Genomic DNA, 22,751 nt, shown 5'->3' with positions numbered 1-22,751 from the left:
CACTTTCTGGCCCCAGTTGTGTGATGTGGATGTGATCGAGTCCGCTGAAACAACGGGTCCCACTGGTCCACCCTATTGCCGTTCGCCCCATCCTAATTTGATACCCTAGTCTTATGATCTACTGGGCATCATTTAGGGTTTTGCAAAGAGAAGTTAAAAGTGTTAAGTGTTTATCATTAGAATTGATGTAAACAGTGATCATCTGTATAAAAGGATATTTCTTTTGACATAAAATGGGCGCGAAACAAAAGGTTTACACCATTTTCCCACTTGAAAATGGTCATAAAATTTGAGAAAGATCGAAAATTACCAATTGTTTTGAATTTTGAGAACCGATTGCGAGTCCAAACAAGCATGACCACTTTTCCTCTTCCACTCCTAAACACACCTATAGGCCTGGTTTGGATGCAGAAAAATATTTCTTAGGAAGTTATTTAAATACATTTTTAATGTTTTCTTCAAAAAGAAGAAGAAGAAGACATTTTTAGCTATTAAACATTTTAAACAGCGGATTAAATGCTCCCAAAAAATGTAGTTTAAACAGCGTTTGATAACAGTGGATTGTCCAACACATCGGAATTATTCTAATCATTCGTATGATCTTTGATTTTAAATAGAAGAAGGTAAAATCATAGATGTAGGATTTAAGATCATTTCTACAATTTAAATCAAAGTTCAAATAATTTTGAAGGAATGCCAGTGGATCGCACTATACCATCTATACTCAGTCCAAAGCCCAGATGGGTTCTGCTTTGCGCGGAATAAATTAGATATTTGTAACCCAGTGGAGTATGCTATTTGAAATGGGGGTAGATGAGTTTTAGAGGGAGTGGTCAAGTTGCTGCCAACTGGGGTTTCCATTCGGTATAAATAACATGTGAGTAGCCATTTTCAAAGTCCAGTCAAAGAGCCATGTTAAATGCTTAAAGAGAGAAAGCTCACGGACTAATAACAATAAGAAAAAATATGGCCAAGAAGACCTCCAAGTTTGAAAGTACACAAATTCTTTTACAACTATTTGCAGCATCATAGTTGAATCTCAATAGAATCACAATGACTTGGTCAAGACTCCTGAATAGCTGTGGGAGAAGAAAGTTAATTCCTCTTACAATTTCAGACCCAATAGGACATTGGACGGTTAATGAATAAAATTGTCAACCATTGCTTTAAAGGACCATTTGCAAAGCCTATGGATGAATAAAATCCTCAACCATTTCCTTACTCATACTGACTAAGTGCCCAAGAATCAGTTGCCAACTTGTCACCTATATTGACAACAGAATCCATAGCCCCCACATTACACGGATTACTGAAGAATAAACAATGAGTGATGGCATCAGACCATTCAAATGCACCAACACATCCCAACAGTGAAAAATACTGGAAAGCTCCTTGATTGATTTGGAGAATTAGACAGTATGGAGCTACATATCCAGAATAAAGCCAGGTCCAACTGATTCAAGAGTTGAAAACAAGGCTTCATAGTGATCATTAGTAAACATGACGGATTATTGAATAAAATAGGAGATATAAGATTTAGTGGCTATGGTGTATACAAAGCCAACTCATTTCAGTTCCATTTGGTGCTTCCTAAGACTTCCCGAGTTGACCAAGGAGAGTTTGATCAGAGGGTGTTCTTTGACTTGCAATTAGAAAAATAAATGACTCAGAGCCTGATTGTAATGAAAACAAAGATATTTCGAAGTCTATGGATAGCTCCATTACGTATGGTAAAGTCCTATACTTGCAATACTTGCATTACAGAAGCAACCCCTAAAGTCCTATACTTGCAATACCTGCATTACAGAAGCAACACCTAAAGTCAGCTATGTACTAACCATAGTAGCTGGAAACTCCAAGAGCAGGAGGGAAACATGTTTCCCCTAAAACGTATTTCGGAAATGTTTCCGAAACGTGATGAAAATAAATAAATAGGGGAAACGTTTCTGAAATGCATGGGAAATATGAGAAGCTTATGTGAAACATGTGTGAAACGTGTGAGAAACTCATAGAAAACATATTGAAACGTGTGGGAAACACGTGTGAAACTTGTGAAAATCATTTCGAGAAAAAAAAAAACCCAAAAAATTGTGGAATTGATATTAAAAAGAAAATAGTAGCATATATTGTAATAAAAAAATAAATAAGAAATATCCAAATAGAAACATGAAATTAACAAATTTTAAATCTACAAAACCATATATTTCATGTTTTCCTAGTCCTTCATATGTCGTTTCTGAAACGTTAATAATGCATTTCTCATACGATTTTCTATCATTTCTCCGTTTCTCATTTCCCCTCTATTTTTCCTTGTGTTTCCTGTTTCCGTTTTAACGTTTCACTTGTGACATATGGCTAGGTAGAAGAACCTCTAAACTCCTTCCTCAATCTAGCCCAAAGTAAGATTAAACTTTTAATATCCCTATTGATCCGTACCACATGTTTCTTTTTAACCTCAAGCATTCTCCGGATACTCTCCAGCCAAAGGATCCAGGCCACCGCAAAGGGGTCATACGCTAAATGGTTGCCAAGATGGTGACAATTCCTCTCCTCCAAAACATAGAATAAAGAGGAAGAGGAGTGGGGGATTAGGAAGAATCCCAAGAGATCCCAAGGATTGTGCTCCATAGATTTCTCGCTGCCCCGCAATGAATAGGAATATGGTCGCTAGACCCTTCGTTCATTTTGTAAAATGCACCCTATTCACCACAAAGCAGTGCTTTCTCTTAAGGATGTCAAGACTCAAGAGAATTAATTTTTTCATGGACTGCCGTCCAACAAGAACTTTGAAGCATGCGAGGGGTACTCGTCAATACTTATGCAAAGGTTGGACTTAGAGACCACTAACCAGGTAACGAAAGAAAGAGCAAACAAAGAACTCACCTTTAGGGCCCAATGCCCAAAGCCTTCTATCACCAGCATACACACACTCTCAAGACTACCTAGGAGGAGTGATTCCTCGAACATCGAATACTTGGCGTACGATGACAAATCCACCACCAAACCACCATCCCCCCTAATCTCCTATAGCAATCTGCAACTCTAACCCATTCTCACAAACTACGCTATAGAAGCTCAAATAAGTACGACAAAAAGGATCATTACTCAACCACACATCCTCCCAAAACCTTTCCCACGCTAATCCTAGTGAAGGATAAAAACTCATCTTTAAAACTTCATACATACCTCCTCCACACACTTGAGCCTCTAATACTACCTATCCCTCTTCCTCACTGACCCACCACATCCCTCCCCGTATTTTCCCATTTTGATTCTTCTCCAAAGAGCATCACATTCCTCTCCCAACCTCCACACCCACTTGACTAGAGAGGGCATTGTTCCTTGGGAAGTTTTTTCCAAGCTCAAGGCCCCCTTTCAACTTTGGCCTACATTTGGTCTCTCATATGACCAAGTGCTCCATCCACTTCTTTTCATCCTTCCCTTACCGAAGTAAGTCTCTTTGGAGCTTTTCAATTCTCTTCCACAATTGTCCTTTTTTGTTTGTTTTTGAGTTCACTTCATTTACACAATTGTCTCAAAAAACATATCAACGAAAGCAATCCTGCATGGAAAATCAGCAACAAATCCCTTCAATCTAGGGGGAGTTGATCAATGAAGAGATTCAAATTGAATGCCGCAAAATAATGGTTCCTACTTTCTAGGAAAGAGTACAGGAACTCTGAATCAAATTTCTCCAACTACTTTCTCATAGCCATCTTAATCCAAACATTTCTAGTAACAAAACCATCCATGATACTTAAGGAAAACACCCTAGCACTAATCCAATGGTTCTTTGGAAGAAGATGGATACTTATTCACATGAAATTCATACAAACAATAGTAACTAGAATAACAAAACTGAACAGCATTATAGCTTGCATTGCTAACTAACCATAAACTGTCTCATACAGACTTCATCAAATGGAAAAATAATTAGAGACATAAACATGTAAATAAGGTGTAAAAAATACAAGGATATAGAATTCTAATAACAAAAGCTGTCTGAAACATCCTATGATAAATAAAATTATCCCCAATGCACCAACATTGACACAATTGTACACAACATCAAATGTTTCTTTGGAAGCAGACAGTCTACTTCATTCAAAGGAGGCATAAAAAGAAAACAATAAACTACAAAGCATAATAGCTTAACCTTTAAAAAATGAAAGCATAATATGTTACAGTGCTACTTGATGGAGACGACTAAGTTTTATTCGTATTCAAGAAAAGCACATAATATATCTATATGGAATTTCAATTCACTGATATCCCTCTTCAATGCCAGCACCGATACATGATGACTTTACCTAGCCACAGCTTTAGCTCACATAAGATTACAAAACCAACTACCATTCAAAAAAAAAAAAAAAGATTACAAAATCAACTACTATGCCCATAGAATATTTGACTAAGAGACCCATTACAGAACACGCTTATTTAGATAATTTAGTATCCAAAACACCCAAACTTGCACAATTATAGCCATGTCTGACCCTAAAGTTTCGAAGTTGCCTCTTTGTCGGTGAACCAAGCTGTTTCCCCATCTTCAGCTGAAACCATTTGAATAGGCAGAGAAATGGAACTTTGATCAGTACCTAAAGCTTTATGGAGTGCATCAGCTTTACCAGCTCCAGTCGCCACGATAGCGATATTTGCAGCAGAGTTGATGACAGGAAAAGTAAAAGTTATTCGTTCAGGGGGTGGTTTTGGAGAGTCCTTTATAAAGGTAATCCATCGCTTATTCTCCTTGATGAGAGGATGGCCAGGGAAGAGGGAAGCTATGTGACCATCTGGTCCCATCCCCAACAGTATGAGGTCAAATTTAGGGAACCCATTAGTCGGTGAAAAGTCCACCACCTTCGTCTTAACCAACTGCTTTATACAGGTCTCATAATCATCGGCAGCACCCTCGGCAGAAAGTGACTCATTGATGGCGTAAATATGACCAGGAAGAATTGGGACCTGCAATTCCATAGTAAAATGAATAATTGTAGATCTTGATGTCCATGGACTGCATAAAATCAGTGTACCAGCTATAGTAAGAAACTAAAAACAGAAACATTGCGTAACACAACAATCTCAGATGCAATCCTTTCATGAAAGAAACTATAATGATTTAAAAGAAAGAACCAAATAACTTATTCTTGTAAAGAATTAAAATGGGTCTGCGAATTTTAATTTTCATATAAAAAATATGAGATATTTCTCTGCTGTCCGAGTCACTCCTGGGAAAGGAAAAATGATATAATTTTAAGTCCAATAACACGTTAAAATCAAGTTCACCAGCTAGAATAACAATAAGAGCATGCTCTAAGGTCACATTTTCAAATGTAATTCTGAGCGATGCATCTACTGTTGTTCTAAAAGAACCAAGCATTTTATTCCCCTAAAAGATTAAATTTTGTTGGTCCAATATAGCCGCTAATTTCTATATCCACGAATAAAAAAATACAAGATTGTCCCTAAGTTTCTGTCAACAAAAATGACTTCCTTGAATTCTAAATAAACAACATTGCAAGACGACATGGAAGTGGCTACAATGATTAATTTAGTAGCCAGTGGAGATACTAACATGACCACACCCTCAAAAGAATCACAAGATAATATGCTCACAATAAAACAACTCCAGTAGTTTTAAGTACAATCATGGCAAAGCAGGTATATTTTCCAACAATGGGGCTTTCAAAAATAATAAATAAGTTAAAATTCAGCTATAATCATCAAATAAATTGAAACAAAATGAATGGGATTTAAAACCATAAAGGGTTTTTTCTACCTTGGAGAGAAAACCATCATAGGCAAGCTTATAATTGCTATCTGCATGATCTTTGGGAACAACCCTCTCATCTGCCCAAAAAACATGCCATTTCGCCCATTCGATTGAATCAAAATAAGGAGATTCCACCAATTTCCTGATATTCCAACAAAAAAAATCTAAATTCCACATTCGAAAATCCAAGAAAAATCCTATTTTTATTATACCTCAGGGCTTTAACCAGAGAACCACCGGATAAAACTACGGTAAACGCGCCTCTTTCTCTGACGAATTTCTCAGATAAATCGGTAATGTATTTAGCCAAAGACACTGTCAAATCTTCATCTCCATCAAAAACCAGCAATTTCCCTTTCCCTGAGGTAATCGCAGTATCCGCCATTGAGGATTGGGATTTAGAGTGGAATCTGATTCTGAGATTTGACTTGGTTAGGGTTAGGGCTAGGGTTTTGGGTTTTAAGAAATGGTGGTGGGTTTTGGCGGGAACCAACGGAAAGGAGATAGGAAGGTATCGATGTAGGGATCGGAGTGGGGAGGAAAATGAAGGTGAGAAGGTCAAAGACTCCATTTTATTGCTCTTCTTGTTTTTGGGGTTTAAAGCGTGGTTTTAACTTTTAAAGCACCGAAACGGTAACTCGGCGTTAAACCCGAGATTAGTAGCGACTCTTTTCAAGGAAACGTACATGACAACGCGCTGCCGTCAGGGTTGTCCCAACTGCCGTCGAATTATTGCCATGTTTTTTTAAGAGATTTTATATGGTGTAAGCCCTTATATAGTCTCGTATTTTTAGGGCTGGCAACGGGGCAGGGCCGGATGTTGGGGTCCCAACCCCTTCCTCTGCTGCAGGAATTCCCCCCTCCACACTCCCGCGGGGAATATCTGTTAACTTACCAACTTCTCCAAAAGCTTAAAGGCGTTGTTTATCTTTTATACTTTAACACTCCCCCGCACATGTGGCCTGCTTAGCAAACACGTGGCACATGTGGTCTCGTTTTGGGCTGACCATCGCATGTGGATTTTTGCTATCTGGAAGGTTTGAACTCGAGACCTTTGGCTTTGATACCATGTTAACTTACCAACTTCTCCAAAAGCTTAAGCTGTTGGAGAAAGGCGTAGTTTATTTTTTATACTTTAACAATATCTAATCCCCATCCCCTTCGCCGCCCCAACATCAGCCTCTCTCTAGTCATTGATACACTACTGCTAGGTGTCCCTAATCAAAAGAGGTGGATATATTACTTCCCTTAGACATTGGTGCCGAGTGTTACTAATCTATGGATGTTTCTCTCCCTAATCCAACAAATAAAATTTAAATGAAAACATAACCATGAGATGCATGAACATCATTGATACAAAAGGAGAATTTCCAATATAATAAAAAAGTCCAGAATATAATGCAATGCCCTATATTCAGCAAGTGACCAAGCTAAAATGCCCTAAGATGATGTTGGCACTCCCATGTTTTGATATCTTCCCCTAACTCATCTTGTCTAGTTGTTTATTAAGTTTTAATTTTTAATCAGACAAATTTTGTTTGTGCAATTATCAAAATATGGTAGTTCCAAAATCACTTGCAAGAAAGAAATGCAAATGTGAAAATGAAATGTTTAATATTATATTCGAAGAAAGTTCTCACCAAAAATTAGAAAAAACACACTTAAAAAATACTAAAATAAATGGCATTGATTAATGGGGTCGGGGCTTGGGGGGCCAACTGCATCCCCTGCACCGGGGAATTTTTTAAACCCCCGTCTCCATCCCAGTCCCCGCTCAAATTGGGGAATCCCCTCCCCAAGCGGGAAGGGGCGGATCCCCACTTTCACGGGTGGAATTGCCAGCCCTACGTATTTTCCAAAAAGTACTGTACCGACCACATCATAGGATGATCCAAACCGTCCATCTGATGTAACACAACGTAAATAGGTTGTTCCCAAAATAGTCATTTCCAGAGGATGATCCTAACCCTTCGGTCTAAATGTGGAAATGATTTTTTTGGGAACAACCTATTTACGGTGTGTTACATCACATGGACGGTTTGGATCATCCTATGATGTGGTCGGTACAATACTTTTTGGAAAATACGGGACTATAAGGGCTTACACCATAGCATGATCATAACCATCCAAGTGATGGGCCACACCGTAAACAGGTTGTGCCCCCATTCAAATGGTTATTAAATGGGTTTGATGGCTGTTAGGAAGCTCCCTCTCACAGGCATGTCTTCCAAAAAGCTATGTTCAAGCCCACTTCTTTGAGGCTTCGACCCCAAAAGAAATCGGCGTGATCTGAGCCATTCATCTAAAGGGCTGCATCACACAAATAACTAATGATGAAATTCACCTTCATTTGGGCACTTCTCACCCTTTGATAGGACGAGATTAGTAAGAAACTTCATTTCTCACTTTCAATAAAGTTTGAAAAAAAAAGCTAAAAATAGTTATATACTGTTGCGCTACCTCCTAGCTAAAAGACGTTTATTGGGCCCCACTTCTTTATGTCATCAGAGGTCATTGAGAATACCTTGATCAGATGATCCTGGCCATTGATCCATCAAGAGCTTGTTTAGGGTTCCTCTCACAAATCCAACATGATCGATCACCAATTCACAAGCGACATGTTTAAGGGTCATATTTTTGGGGAGGGCATATCCTATCAACTGTGGGAACGAACAAGTGAAAGGTTTGGATCATTGAACATGTGGTTCTCATATATACTTGCCATTTCAACCAAACAACACCATATTAATAAGAGAAAAGTACGGAATGTGGGCTCATGTTTCGAGGAATTACGGAGGGCACATTTTAAAACTAGCATCAAACACATGTGACTCTTCAAAAATGGGTGGTAAAAAGACCCCAATACCTTTCTGACATTATCTTTAAAGTAATATTTTAGTATTTCTCACTTATCTTTTGGGCGAAAACGGCTACGTTGTTGAATACTAGTGGACAACCCGTGCGATGCGGGCAAAATATAACTAATTCGCTAAAATTTTGCTAATACAAGTAGGATATTGAGAGATAAAAACAATTTTGCTAAAATCATGAGACATAGTGGAGATTTTTTCTCCAATAAATAGACACAATATTTGGGATATTGAGTAATAGAAACAATTTTGCTAAAAACGTGGGATATGGTGAGATTTTTTCTGCAATCCAAATATATCACCATATAGAGAGAGTTTTACATTTTTTGAGGAAGGGTGCTACGTGGCGCACCCACATCCTCCAGATTATGTTTTACACATATCTTTTGATTGAGAACGACGACGTTATTAAATATTTTATTATTTCTCATGTCTCTTTTGGCTTAGAATGGCGACATTATTAATATTTTATTATTTCTCACGTCTCTTTTGGCTAATCACGCTGCCAGATTCTAGAGTACGCAGCCGGAATATAAAGTACGCCGCCAGATTCAAGGAACATCCACTGTTTAAAGATATCAAGTACGCCGCTCGATTCTAGAATACGCCGCCGGGATATCAAGTACGCTGCTGGATTTTCTAGGCTCAAACATGTGTTCTAAACGTATCGAGTACGCCCCCAGATTATAGAGTATGCCCCTGAAATACCGAGTACGCTGCCGAATTTTCTGGGTTCAAACATGTGTTCCAAACGTATCGAGTACGCCGCCGGAATATCAAGGAGTACGCCGCCGGAAATAGGGTGTAAGCGGAAATAGAGTGTTCGCCGGAGGAATCTCATACAGAGAGGAGGTATTATTAAAAGACAGCCACCGTTCCATATTTATGTCCACGTATCGTGGATCCGACCGTCTATGCATATTGGCGACGGCCAAGATTTAAAAGAACCCAAAGAACTCTAGGTTCAAAGAAAATTTTCAAATCCAAACCAAACCGGTTGTGTATAGAGGCGTCAGCGTTCTAAAAAGTTTTTCAACATGTGTCAAGCATCCATCTGTCTCTAGTTATTTCCGAAGGCTAAGATCGAAAAAGAACCCAAGGTTCTATCGGTTCAAATACACATTTACACTGACCAAAAGAAGCCTTGTGAAGCGCGCCAATTTAATAGGCAGTAATGAAAAATGAGATTTCTGCTGATGTCAGAAAGGTATCAGGGTCTTTTTCCCATCCGATTTTGAAGAATAGCCCGTGTTTCATTCTTGTTTTAAAAGGTGCAGAAATCCGTAATTCCTCCAAACATGAACCTGCATTCCGTACTTTTCTCTATTAATAACCTGTTTTTCAGGTTCGAGATACTACTATCTTCTTTTGATAAAATGATAAGCTTGTCTCTATTTTGATAATGTTTGGGACAATGCTAAAACAAGTGTGTTTCCGTATCATTTTTTTTATATAAAAAAGGAGTGTGGCTAAAGCATATTGATTAAAGAGTGAAAATCAATTGAACTACGCAAATTCTTACACCTCTTCTACCAACCAGTTTCAATCAATGTACATTGTAATCTTTTTGGGTGTGTCATAAAGTAGGAATTTTTAGAAAAAAATTTCCTTTCCAAACTTTTCAAAAAAAAATTCTACAATCCAAGAAAATCATTTTTGAAGGAAATTTTTTTCTTGGGAATTTTTTATTTCTACGATGTAGAGCTGAATGATATGATTATAGTTAATTTAAAGATCGAGATGTCATCTTAAATTGAAAGCCCTTGAAAAGGGATGTTCAGGTCATCTTTTTCAAGGGGTAAAACAAGTTGGAACTTTCAAAAATATTTTTCTTGTTTGAACTTTTCCATAAAACTCCTTCAATCCAAACAGGGCCTAAGGTATCAAAATGCCGAAATTGTACAGTCTTAAAATTAGAGGTCGCTTTAAATTCCTTCCATTACTATTCTATAAAACCTTAAATGGCGAGAACCTCCAATTTACCATTCTCAACAACTCCTCTTCGTTCAGATACCGCCCACCTACATCATTTTTCATTAGTAATAAGAATATAAGGGCGATGATATTCCCCCCTCCCCCGCGCGCGCGCGAAGTATGAATTCTTCCCCCTTTTAACGTGATTTGACGTCAAAAATCGTTAAAGTTATCCCCTGTTCATGATATAAGGGGGCGAATGCGTACTGCAGAGGGGGTGAAAATATCATCTCCCAACTTGTTCAAACACGCAGAAACTAATCCCCATCAACTAGGTTTTCTCTACGGTATCCCATGCACTCAATCATAATAACAAGATAATGAACTAATCATGTTGAAACATATGCAAATATTCATTCAACACTAAAATGCTTAATATATTCATTTCCATGCATGTGTATATAATGCTAATATGTAATCACATGAACAATTTGTGACCGTTAGAGTAAAACCGTGTGAGAAAGGGGTGTGACAATCGGCCATTGTGAAAGGTCGTTATGGCCGAAAGGCCATGTTTTTTCATTGAGTTATTCATTTATGAATGCCGTTTTAACATCCATTTGGCATAGCTCAAATCAAGATGTGATACCATTGACATAATGATCCTAATGGATGTAAATTTGACTACTAGTGAATATGTCTCCTCATAATCTATTCCTCTCTTTGTGTGAATCCTTTTGCTACCGATCTAGCATGTTTGGTTACATCATGAGCAGTCATATATAGGTGATGCACGATCTTGGTGTAGTTAGCCTTCGATTGAAAATCAGCAATGATTGTACAAATAACTTTCGTTGTAAGGCAAATCTCATAATGGAAGGGTAGATATAACCCTCATTGTAGGTTAAATTTATATGGAGGATCATATTACGATCGGAAAAGCACAATGCATTTGGCAAGTTAGCCTTTGATCGGTAAGAAATAATGACTGGACAAATGACCTTCGTTGGGATCCAAAGAGTAACGAATGGGCAAATAACCTTCGCTAGGGGATCCAAAGTTTGACAAGCCATTCTAGACTTCTTTAGCACTTTTTGTAAGTATCTTTCTTATAACAAGCTAAGAAGTTTGGACTTTTTTATCCCTAGTTATTTTAATACCTAAGACAAATGAGGCTTCACCCAGGTCTTTCATTTCTAACTGGGATTTAACCATGCTTTGTCTTTCTCATTTGAAGAAATCACAACCCATTCCTCTTTTTTCTCTCATTTTCTCATTTTGTTGTGCATTTCATCTATTTCATCTCTGTAAAATCCCATCAACATGTGCACTAAGAATTATGCAACTATTAAGCATACAAAGTAAAAATAAATTCATTGTTGTTCCCCTATGTTTGTGTAGGTAAGTTAGGATTGAACCTCTGAACTTAAGGTTGCATAACGAAGCCTTATATTGACAACTAAGCTTGAAAAGACCGAACATAACCAATCTACTAATAATGGTAATAGAAATAAAGTTTTGAATATGAAAAACAAGAAATAATTCTCTCGTTGCAACGTGGATGTTCCTTTGTGAGCCGCCATGATAACTATTGCTATCTCGATTGTCCATCTGTGGTGGCTCGCCATCTTCTCCCTAGGTTGGATAACACTTGTCCTCGAGTCTAGACTCTCATCATCTAATTTCTTAAAATCTCATTTGCCGAAATTTTGAGAAAATGACTATTTTATTAAAATAAAGAAAGTGTTACAAAATTTTCAAGAAGAGAACTGCCAAAGCTTTTGTTTGCAACTTCAGGTCAACGGACGACCGAACGAACGTCAGGGCACTACTAGAACCGTGACGGCAACGGCCCCTTGACTAAGAAAAAGGCTTAAAAAATGCCCGCTTTTAGATTTTTGATATGAAAACATGCACAAAGAATCCAAAAGTAGGGCGAGACTTTCCCGTCTGTTCGTCCATTGACTCCCCCCAAAGAAAAACTCAAAAACAATGGAGAGACCCTCAAATCTCCAACTTTCAGCCCCTTCTCCCTTCTTCCTCATTCCTTCATTTCTAACGACAACTCAATTCTCCCCTTCACGTCATGGACACCAACGATTCAACTCCCGAGGGTGGGAATACTAAATCCTGCTCCTCTTCCTCCTCTCCCTATTCTTTATCCTCTCTCGAGATAATTGGTTCTCGAGAATCGATTCTGACTCGGTTTGAGAGCTTGAATCGCCCGTACAACCCGTATCCGATTCTGGGATGGAACCGGCACGTGGAGACCATCTTCGCCTCATTCTTCCGGTCGACCCCCGACGTTACTCTCCGGAGAGAGTGTTTGAGGACTAAGGATGATGGGTCCATTGCCCTTGATTGGGTTTCTGGGGATGACCTACGATTGCCTTTCCAATCCCCTCTTCTTATTCTACTGGTCCCATTCTAACTCAATCTTGTTTATTTATTGTTTGATAAATTTTGGGTTTCTTTACTATGATAGGAGTAGATTATTTCTCTGCTTGGTGAAATGGACAAATTTGAGAAGAAAATAAGTAGTAGTAGTTTTTTTTTTTTGAATCACGTTTTGTTAACTATAGTCATAACTGAGGAGAGTCAAAGGAGTTTTGATTGACTTTATCGGGCAAATGTGGATTCACACAAGAATGCGGCCAAGATAAAAGGGAGTAGATTCGGGGGAGTCCATGATGACGCGGGGGAGTTTTGAAACTATGCTATGATCTTCCCATTACTTTCTTCTTGAATCAAATTTAGGAAGGTAGAGTGGTATAACTCGAACGAGAGCAATGCCAGGATTTGGGTTCAATTTGCCTTTGATATGGGGGATATGAGGGACTCAACTCAACTCAACTAAGCCTTTGTCCCAAACTAGTTGGGGTCGGCTAATGAATCCTTTAGAAAATTTTTATGAAGAAGGTGAAAGGATCTACCCGGCTCAAATTGACTAAGTCTAATCCTGACACTAGCTGGGTTCATCGACATGCCTGGATATTTGTAACTGTAGTCAATTTGTTCAGAGGTCATTTCTGGTCTGTTGCAATGAACTCATCTCAGTTCATCGTGCATGAATACTGTAAATGTCGCTGTGTGGTTCAGTGATTGTAACTCCCCAAGGATCCATCTCATGGGTCATGGTAAAAAAATTCAAACCGTTGGACAATTCTAGTCATCCAGTCGATGGATGTTTAAAGACCAATGTGATGCATGCAGTAATAAAAGGAGTGCCAATTTTTTAAGTAACATGCATTCTTCTTGGGAATATAGGGACTCTCATAAAAGAAGATGCTGTAATGCTGATACGAGTAGGTGTTAGTAATGCTAAAATATTTGGGCAGTTTTACAATGTTGCCAAGTGCCATGCTTATAGATACTGTTTTATTGGCTTTCTAAGAAGGGTTTTCATCAGACCTTTTGGCAATCATTGGAACACAATTGATTAATTTTGTTAATATAAAAACACACCGCTCCATAAATATAGGAATTATGGCCAAACACTCCTCTCTTTAGACCTCCATTACCATATATGGATTCCTTCTCCCAACCATTTTAGATCATTTTTGTATAGTTCCTCAGAATTTATGATGATTGTTCCCATCGGTCTTAGCTTGCATCTGGCTTTTGTATTCTTAGGCCCTGTTCGTGTAAAATTATGCCTACTGATTGTGAGTCCAAAACCAATTATTGTACTCAAATTTACGTTTAATTTTGAGTCCAATAATTGGTTTTGGACTAGCAATAGGTTGGCATAATCTCAAACGAACAACGCCTTAATCTGTAAGTTTTATCCCTCTTTCCCTGAATATATCTACTCTGTTGCTTGAAATGAACACCTTCTTTTCTCCCATACACATGATAGATGTACATGGTTTTGCTGCTTCAACATTGACGGTACCCTTTGATTACTCTTCTTATTCCTTTATAGAGCAATAACTTTTTTGCTGCTTCAACATTGACAGTACCCTTGGATTACTCTTCTTATTCCTTTATAGAGCAAAAACTTCATATGTGAAGGCTTGGATAATTGAGACATTAGGTGATTTTCTTGAAAAGTTTTTACTTTTGTTTTCATGGGTAGAGTTTTAATGGTAGCTTTTTCATTCATATGTGAAGGCTTGGATAATTGAGACATACGGTTATTTTCTTGGATGGTTTTTACTTTTGTTTATATGGGTAGAGTTTTAATGATAATCTTTTTTCTTCAATGCCTTATATCTAATATTAATGTCTACAGCCAGGTCTTACCGGAGGGAGTGGTGATTCTTATGTTAGGCATATGCTTATACGAGCCAGAAGTAGTGGATGGCGTGTTGTAGTGTTCAATAGCCGTGGCTGTGCGAATAGCCCTGTTACTACACCTCAGGTATCCTTTCGGAATCTAATATTTGAGCATAGCACCCCCCCACCCACCCACCACCACCACCACCACCACCACCCACACACCACCCCCACTACACACACACACACACAAGATTTCTTGCTAGTCTGAAGCATAATCCTCTGGGTTTAATCCGGTCTCAAAAAAGAGGAAGCTTTTACTCTATCCGTTAAATTGCCCATTAAAAATTGTACACTGGAACTATTGTCAGATGAAGTTTATGTCACCCAACTGTTATCAGATTTAACTGAGGTCTTTCTAGTGGAAGCTAATATGAACTGAACCATCCTCAATGTGAAACCGTCTCCCATAACTAGTTGGAGACTTGGAGAGCTGAGTGACTTCTTCCACTACCATCTAAATTAAGCTTAAGAAATTAGATAAGATGCAATACATGAGTATTTAGAAGGGTCCAAGGAGGCTGGAATCTCGACAATCTTGGATCCATTTGGTAAGTAGATCTAAATGAATAGTTTGATGAAGCTAGGGAGTAAAATAGTTCTGTCCATCATATCTAGTTCTGTCCTCTGATTAATCCAACAGGTGCATCCCTTGATCTCTAAATTGTTGTGAAGAAGATAAGGGGATGTTTAGGTGCATTGGTTTTGCTTTCTTTTAAAGTTTCAAATTCACTGCCTTTAAAAGCATGGATTTTAAAAACCTTGGATTATAAAATATGCTGTTTGGGTGACATTCTGCATTTTCTAAGGATGCAATTTTACACTGTGTGGATGAAATCATGTATTTCACTGGAAATTATATTTGCGTTATGTTCATAATTTCATGAACACTATCAGTTCGCAAAATCAGCTGGAAATTCCAATGACTACTCTAGTATGTTCATGTTGAACTCAAAATTTTATCAAAGAAAAAGGGTAAAAGCAAGATGCCTCTGTAAAAAGAAAAGTGGTTGCACATTATGCCTATTCCTAAATTCAAGGAAGAGTTAGAAAGAGAAAAGTAAAATAAAAAAAGCTTTAGTCAAAAGAAAGAAGAAGAAACCTACAACTAAAGAAAAGAAAATGATTGCGTGCAAGAGGGAGGATTGTTGGGGTTGCATGAGAGAGAAAGAGAGGAGAGGATAAAAAAATGGCGAAGGCCATATTGATTTCTCAATCAATGTTTTATAAATCAGTGTTGGGCAAACCTGGATTTTTCAAAAAATCAATGCCCATGGAAGGTAAAACCCAGGTTTTGATACATCCAAATGCTGCAATTCATAAAAAAAAGAACATGATTTAAAAAACTCTTGATGCGAAACACCGCATCCAAATGACCCCTAAGGTTCCATGGAAATTGATACCTCTCATTTCCTCATAGTAGCTTCCATCTCCGTCATAACTTGACTCGGACAAAAGAGGAGCTTGAGGCCTAAAATACATGCTACCAGTTCCATGACTCATCTCCTTAGATTTCATTTTTACTATTCGCATTAATTTGACATTTATTATTTATGTTTCCCAAACTCAACCTTTTTTGGACTGCTAGTGTTTGGAACAAAATTTTTTGTCATTTATAAATACGGAGTTATCTTTTTTAAAAACTTTTATGTAGACTTCCTAATCAGCACTTTTTTAATTATTTAGGACCATGACATTCCCTGCTTTAGCTCTTGGTCTAGCTAGCTCCTGCTTGGTGATACATGGGTTCTGTAAACATCAACAGAGACAAATTTGACATGCACATTAAAAGAAGACCCCTACTGAAAGAAATAAGGTTCTCGGTTGTCTCACCTGCAATTACTAATTACTAATTAATAATTTACTATAATGTCATAATCATAAATTTTAAGTTTTTATAAAGTGTTCTAAGGTTACTCTATAGGCCCTACTTTTGTTTCATGCCTATCAATGTACCCCCATCATATGATTTTGACGAGTCATTGGTTGATATGCAGTTTTATTCAGCTTCATTTACAGATGACCTTTGCCAAGTGGTGAAACATGTTGGAACTCTTTATTCTAAATCAAATCTATATGCAATTGGTTGGTCTCTTGGAGCAAATATTCTTGTTCGATATTTGGGTCAGGTATGATCAGATCACATATTTGCTTTATTTCTGTTTGGGTCTGTTTCTCATTACATTCAGGTGGGAAAGGAGTGTCATTCTCAATTATAAAGGAATCACAGTTCATTTACTTTCATATAGATGACTTAAAATTAGTTTTGAATTTAGCCAACCCCAACTAGTTTGGGACAAAGGCTTAGTTGAGTTGAGTTGCATAGATGACTTAAAATTGAATCATTGGTCATAGAGTGGAACTTTAGTGAAAGGAAAAGCTTTGTACATATTGAAACTCTGGTGTTTAGGTTGTTTTCATGTATTTTATACTGTTTTTTTTCATTGTTATATTACTAATCTATGGTGCTGGTTTCTCTTTTTACAGGAATCCCTTAATTGTCCTCTCTCTGGGGCAGTGTCCTTGGGTAATCCTTTCGATTTGGTCATTGCAAATGAGAATTTTCGCAAGGGATTCAATATCATTTATGACAAAGCTCTTGCAAGGGCTCTGTGCAAAATTTTCAAGAAGTAATCTTACATTGATTTAATTTTTTCATTATGTTTTGATTATTTCCCATATGAAGTTATGAACCCATTTAATAAACATTATCTCATGAGTCTCTTCTTTTTGTGCTGCTGCTATTATCCGCAGGCATGCTCTCCTATTTGAAGGTATAACTGGTGAATATAATATCCCATTGGCAACTACGGCCAAGTCTCTCCGGGAATTGGATGAGGCATTAACACGGGGTATGCATTCTATCTGGGATGAAGTCGTGTGTTTTTTGGTACCATTAAAAAAAAGAAGAAAGTCTAGTCTTTTGTGTGAAATGGATGCCATTGCTAAGTGCACCTTTAGTGACTCCTTGCAGTTTCCTTTGGCTTCAAGTCAGCGGACGACTATTACTTTAACTCAAGCAGTTCACGTTCCATAAAACATGTACAGACACCTTTATTGTGCATCCAGGTAATATTTCTCCACACTAATTTGAAATATTAGGGAAACTTATATTCCTAGACCCCTCAATCTGCGCACAGTTTCCGTTTATACTCTCATATATACCCCTCATTTGAAATATTAGGTGCATAACTCCCTAATATTTAGGTGTGTCGAGAAATGAGGGGTATATATGGGAGTATAAACGGAAACTTATATTCCTAGACATATATACACCTCTAATGCACAATAAGTATCTTATGTTCCACTTCGACACTATGTAATGCCCGTTGGGACTCCTGGTCCCCAATGTATTCTTCATGGTATCAATGAAAATTTGTGACTTTTCAAAAAAAAAAAGTATCTTATGTTCCACACAGTGGACAATGAAAAGGCAAGTGCAAGAGAGGGCTGCAAGGAACATCCTCAATCAGCCAAGTGTATCATGAGATATTGGAGGGGTACCCTTCATCGTGGTCTATACTACATAGCACCCTCTGATAGGTCTGTTGAGATGTTTGGGGTACTTTGGATTGATTAGACAGGAGATCCCCCCTTGTGCTGATCTATGATGAGATATCACGTTTTTTGAGTGAATATCTAATCTCATGCATGGATTCAACTTTCAAGTTTCCACCCAAACATACACGTTTCCACCAAAATAGTCGAAACACAACAAAAAAGCTTTGGTTTTCAATGCCCGTGATAATCACCCTATTGATTTTTAAATTGTGACAGAACATATTGAAATAGACTGTGACAATCAGAGTACCATTAAATTGTCACAGAACCCCTTTGTCATGCTAGAACAGAGCATGTTGAAATATACTACTGTTTTGTTCACGAGAAGGTAGAAGATAAAGTGGTTTATATGTCCTATATCACTAATCGAGAGCAGGTTGCTGATACTTAGTAGTTCGACCATTTAGGAGTATTTTGATCATTTGACAAACATGTATATAACTTAAACATGGTGCTCTATTTCCATTAACTTAATGAAGGAACTGAGATAAGACTACCTAAACCTTTCTCCCCATCCTCTCTATTCTCCTTTTCACATTCATAGAGGATTGTGTATATATTCTTTACATAAATATGCATAGGAAATTAACATAATGATTGAATGTTACAAAGTGCTACCATACTACATTAATCGAGTATTTAGTCATTGGTTACTGAATACGTTTAAACGTGAAAACGACATGTATCTGTTAAAATATGATTATTTAGGGATTACATGCCAATATAATCTATTTTATATGTTTTCAGTTCCATTAGTTTACATGGATTCTGTATTTCTTTTGGGGCATTATCGAGTGTTTAAAAATTCGCTGTTAGTAGACTGCCATATATGCTTGCAAGGAAGGCCTCTATGAATAGGATAAGTGTTTGTCGGTAAATTTTTCATGCTTTCTGTGCTCTTTGTGCAGGCTGCCAATGATCCAATTGCACCATCAAGGGGAATTCCTCGTCAAGAAATCGAGGTGCATGCTGTTCCCCAAGATTTTAATAATATGACCCCAAAGCTCCCCATATGCAATCTTGGTTAACTTTTGACTTTACAATTCTAGTGTATTTTATTTTTAATTAAGTATGGTTTGAACTTATATAAAATATATTCTGATCATATATTAGAATGAGTATTCTGCTGATTATGGATTGTATATCCCTTCTTTAAATGTTTGGGGTTTTATCCCTGGTGTACCCATTTTTCATCCTTTCTCCGCATCTTGATTTTATTGCTAACCAGCTGCATACCCACATATATTTCTGTGTGCAAGCATTGGCATTGTCTTTGCCAGTGTCTCCTCTTGTTGCGTAGAATGTTTTAATTACATGAATTTCATGTTGCGATTGTGGTGTTGATACCTAATTGATACTATGTGGCCTTCCACAAATTTTGAGATCCAAATTGGGAAACTTTTATGTGCTCTTTTAATATCAATTTTTTTCCTGATTCGGCTCCTGATTATGAACACTTGGTAAGAGGATTTTTGAAGAGTAAATGGTATCACTACTATAAAGAGATGGTGATTCTGTCAGTATCCACTATTTCATTTTAATCCTGGTCCCGAAGTTTCATGTTCCACTGTGAATCTTTTTTCTCTGTCCATCTGTGGAAAACTACACACTATTTAATATTGTAAGCCTCTACAGCTGACATTCAAAAATTATTGAAGGGCAATGTAGAATAATGAAAACAGACTGCTATAAAGAAGTTGCCCACAACAAGCAAGCAAAACCCTCCTACTCTGCTTCTGAAACATGTCCACTTAGTGATCAGTTTCATTGCTACAATGCTTTTAAATAAAGAAAGTTGATTATATTTACAGTTTCCAAGAAATGGGAATTTAGCTTTGGGTCTTATAAAACCCCAAAGCATTAAAATGGTAGTGATCTTGTTTGAGTGCTTTATGCGACAGGAGGAAATTATCCTGTTTTTTTAATATAGGAGGAAATTATCTGGTTAGTGGATTTCTTTAAGAAAAATGACAGTAACAAAATCTTTTAGGTGCTTCTTGCAGTAGAAACACAAAGAATTGGTCAGGAGCACATATGCTTCTACTGAAAGTCTGAAACATCTCTACAGTGTGGATTTTACGAAAGGAAAAATTGGGGCTCCAGATATGCCTTTTGGTTAGCATGCTTTTGCCCCATGGCACCAACCCCATATCATCCATATAGATGAGCAACCTCTTGGAAGCCCAATTTAAGAATATCCTGCTGCTTAGTTCTACTTCTTACCAACAGTGTCTGCAAGTAGACATCCAAAAATTTTATGTTCTACGAGTGGTTATGGCCAAATTGGTTTCATAATGGCCATTCTCTCTTAATGTCCACATAAAACCCTCAATAATGGTGTTGAAGTTGTAACACTCGTGATTCGAATTGTGTGGTTCACGTTGACTTGCAATCTTCCTACTATTTGTTAGGCAGTGGGCTCAAGGATTGGAGTCATTTCTGGACCACAAAAGTGCCTAAGATTTCAATCATTATTATCTCTAGTTTTTCTTTTTTCATCTGCACATAGAGTATGGACCGTCCTTTATGCCTTTAGAATAACATTTTCATTCATTATGGAAAATTTCTTGCTAAGCAGCTAACACATGCAATAGGAACAAATTGAGTTGAAAAAATCCCTGATGTCCAATATAGGTTGACTGGATTTTGCATGGTTGAAACTTCCACGATGATCTGATCTGGGTCCAACTTGCATGTGGAATTAAGTTCAAGTCATTTTGTGTGTCGAAGAGCCTTATGTGTCATGAAGTTGCGAGAAGTGCTGTCATCTATAGAAGTTGTGAGAATTGCAGCCATGCCCCGCGTTGGCATGTGATAACTTATTTTCCATTGTGTACTCCTAGATTAAGCATTTCGACGTTGGTGTAAACTTCAGTTTGATATTCCTTATGTTGAATGTTGAACGTTTTTTTGGAAAGTGTACAATGCTAGTTTCATATTTGTATGATTGCCTACTAAATTGACAGGTTAACTAGATTTTTAGGCCCTGTTAGTTTTAGATTCTGACAACCAATTGTGAGTCCAAAACCGATTATTGGAATCACTTATAAATATTCTATATCTTTCATGAATTAGTCTTTACATAACTATTCCCTTTCATGTGGTTATGCTATTTTCAAGACTTATGGGTTGCTGCACTTTCATGAGTTGGTAACAGGTCTTGATGCCCTAAATCAGTTTCTTCTTATCTTTGTTTTCCATGATTAGCATATCCCCGATCGCCTACTTTCATGCCTACTACTAAGATAACATGTAACACACAGATTTTACCTACTATTTGATATCAAGTTTACTTTCCATTCATCATCCATGGCTATTATCTGATATCAAGTTTACCTCCCATTCATCAACGATGGCTACTATTTGATATCAAGTGTACTTTTCATTCATCAATGATGATAAATCAATCCCTGAAGTACAGAAACTTTGTTTTTCAGGAAAATCCATTCTGTTTGTTGATAGTTACTCCAACAGGTGGCCATCTTGGCTGGGTGGCAGGGGAGGGAGCACCATTTGGAGCTCCTTGGACTGATCCTGTAGTCATGGAATTCCTGAACCATCTTGAGAAAGAAAAGAAAGACTGAAGTTGCATCTTGAGAAAACAAAAAAGACAAGTTGCATGTTGTTGTCAATTGGATGGTATCTAGCAATCTCAAGAAGGCTTGCTCAAGCTATCAGTGTAGTAAGAAGATGGGCTCCACTTATTTATTATTCATATTCTAATAATTCATGGTAGATTATGATTTATGATTACACTGTAGGCAAGCTGAAATCTAAACTGCCAAACTTTGCAACATGCTAAGTAATTAGTTAGCTGGTGAGAGTGGCTTTGTACTGAGCTTAATAAGATTAATAAGAACTGATTTCAGCATTCCTCTAATAATTATTTAGCTTTTTGGAGTTTAACTGCTATCAACCCAGAAAAAATAACTTGAAACTATTGTGTGAAGTGGGTTTCTTAAGTAATATGATATTTGACTTGTGGAAGATGGAAATGTCCTCTTGATGTGAAAAGGGAGAAATTCATGTATTGTCATTGGAATGAACCCCAAGATATTGCATCCATGGCTGAAGAAATGAACTTCATGTTTGAGAGATGGACCCACTCAGTGCATACATGGCACATTTTCTTGGTGATCAGGACCGTTGATCTGATGAACCATCGCAGTGTGGCCAAGTGGGCCCATGTCTCACTTTTCAGAGGGAGAACAGATTGAAGACATCTTAAAGGAGATATTTTTTCTTCAGGATTGATTAAAGCTCTAGAATCATCTCCTGAGAGTGGGACCAAGGGCAATAATCCAAATTTGAAATGGCCAACCGTGGTCATGGACCTGATCATCGTACATGAATGG

The 22,751-nt window shown here is 37.5% G+C and overlaps 2 protein-coding genes across 2 annotated transcripts; one reads left to right on the top strand and one right to left on the bottom strand.

Moving 5' to 3' along the window:
* Window positions 1-4,193: 4,193 nt before the first annotated feature.
* Window positions 4,194-6,402, bottom strand: LOC143886233 (putative 6-phosphogluconolactonase 4, chloroplastic). Its single transcript, XM_077390183.1, has 3 exons — window positions 5,986-6,402; window positions 5,780-5,915; window positions 4,194-4,965 (listed from the first exon to the last, which is right to left on the bottom strand). The coding sequence occupies exons 1-3, from the start codon at window positions 6,342-6,344 to the stop codon at window positions 4,498-4,500; spliced, it is 963 nt and encodes a 320-aa protein (XP_077246298.1). The 5' UTR covers window positions 6,345-6,402; the 3' UTR covers window positions 4,194-4,497.
* Window positions 6,403-12,332: 5,930 nt separating this feature from the next.
* Window positions 12,333-22,383, top strand: LOC143876412 (embryogenesis-associated protein EMB8-like). Its single transcript, XM_077378110.1, has 8 exons — window positions 12,333-12,976; window positions 14,792-14,920; window positions 16,833-16,964; window positions 17,323-17,465; window positions 17,590-17,687; window positions 17,810-17,904; window positions 19,305-19,358; window positions 21,834-22,383. The coding sequence occupies exons 1-8, from the start codon at window positions 12,644-12,646 to the stop codon at window positions 21,978-21,980; spliced, it is 1,131 nt and encodes a 376-aa protein (XP_077234225.1). The 5' UTR covers window positions 12,333-12,643; the 3' UTR covers window positions 21,981-22,383.
* Window positions 22,384-22,751: the final 368 nt, after the last annotated feature.

Source organism: Tasmannia lanceolata, unplaced genomic scaffold (genome assembly GCF_043159265.1).
Source record: "Tasmannia lanceolata isolate RefF3 unplaced genomic scaffold, GAP_Taslan_0.1 ptg000002l, whole genome shotgun sequence".
NCBI classification, from domain to species: Eukaryota; Viridiplantae; Streptophyta; class Magnoliopsida; order Canellales; family Winteraceae; genus Tasmannia; species Tasmannia lanceolata.
Note: the sequence above shows the minus strand (reverse complement) of the source record. Positions and strands in the feature narration are given on the sequence as shown.

Excerpts from the sequence above, each read along its gene's own strand:
- LOC143876412 (XM_077378110.1), top strand. The coding sequence starts at position 12,644 with ATGGACACCAACGATTCAACTCCCGAGGGTGGGAATACTAAATCCTGC. Across the intron at positions 16,965-17,322 it reads TTGTTCGATATTTGGGTCAG|GAATCCCTTAATTGTCCTCT; the intron begins GTATGATCAGAT and ends CTCTTTTTACAG. Across the intron at positions 17,466-17,589 it reads CTGTGCAAAATTTTCAAGAA|GCATGCTCTCCTATTTGAAG; the intron begins GTAATCTTACAT and ends TATTATCCGCAG.
- LOC143886233 (XM_077390183.1), bottom strand. The coding sequence starts at position 6,344 with ATGGAGTCTTTGACCTTCTCACCTTCATTTTCCTCCCCACTCCGATCC. Across the intron at positions 5,916-5,985 it reads TCTCTGGTTAAAGCCCTGAG|GAAATTGGTGGAATCTCCTT; the intron begins GTATAATAAAAA and ends TTGGAATATCAG. Across the intron at positions 4,966-5,779 it reads ATGATGGTTTTCTCTCCAAG|GTCCCAATTCTTCCTGGTCA; the intron begins GTAGAAAAAACC and ends ATGGAATTGCAG.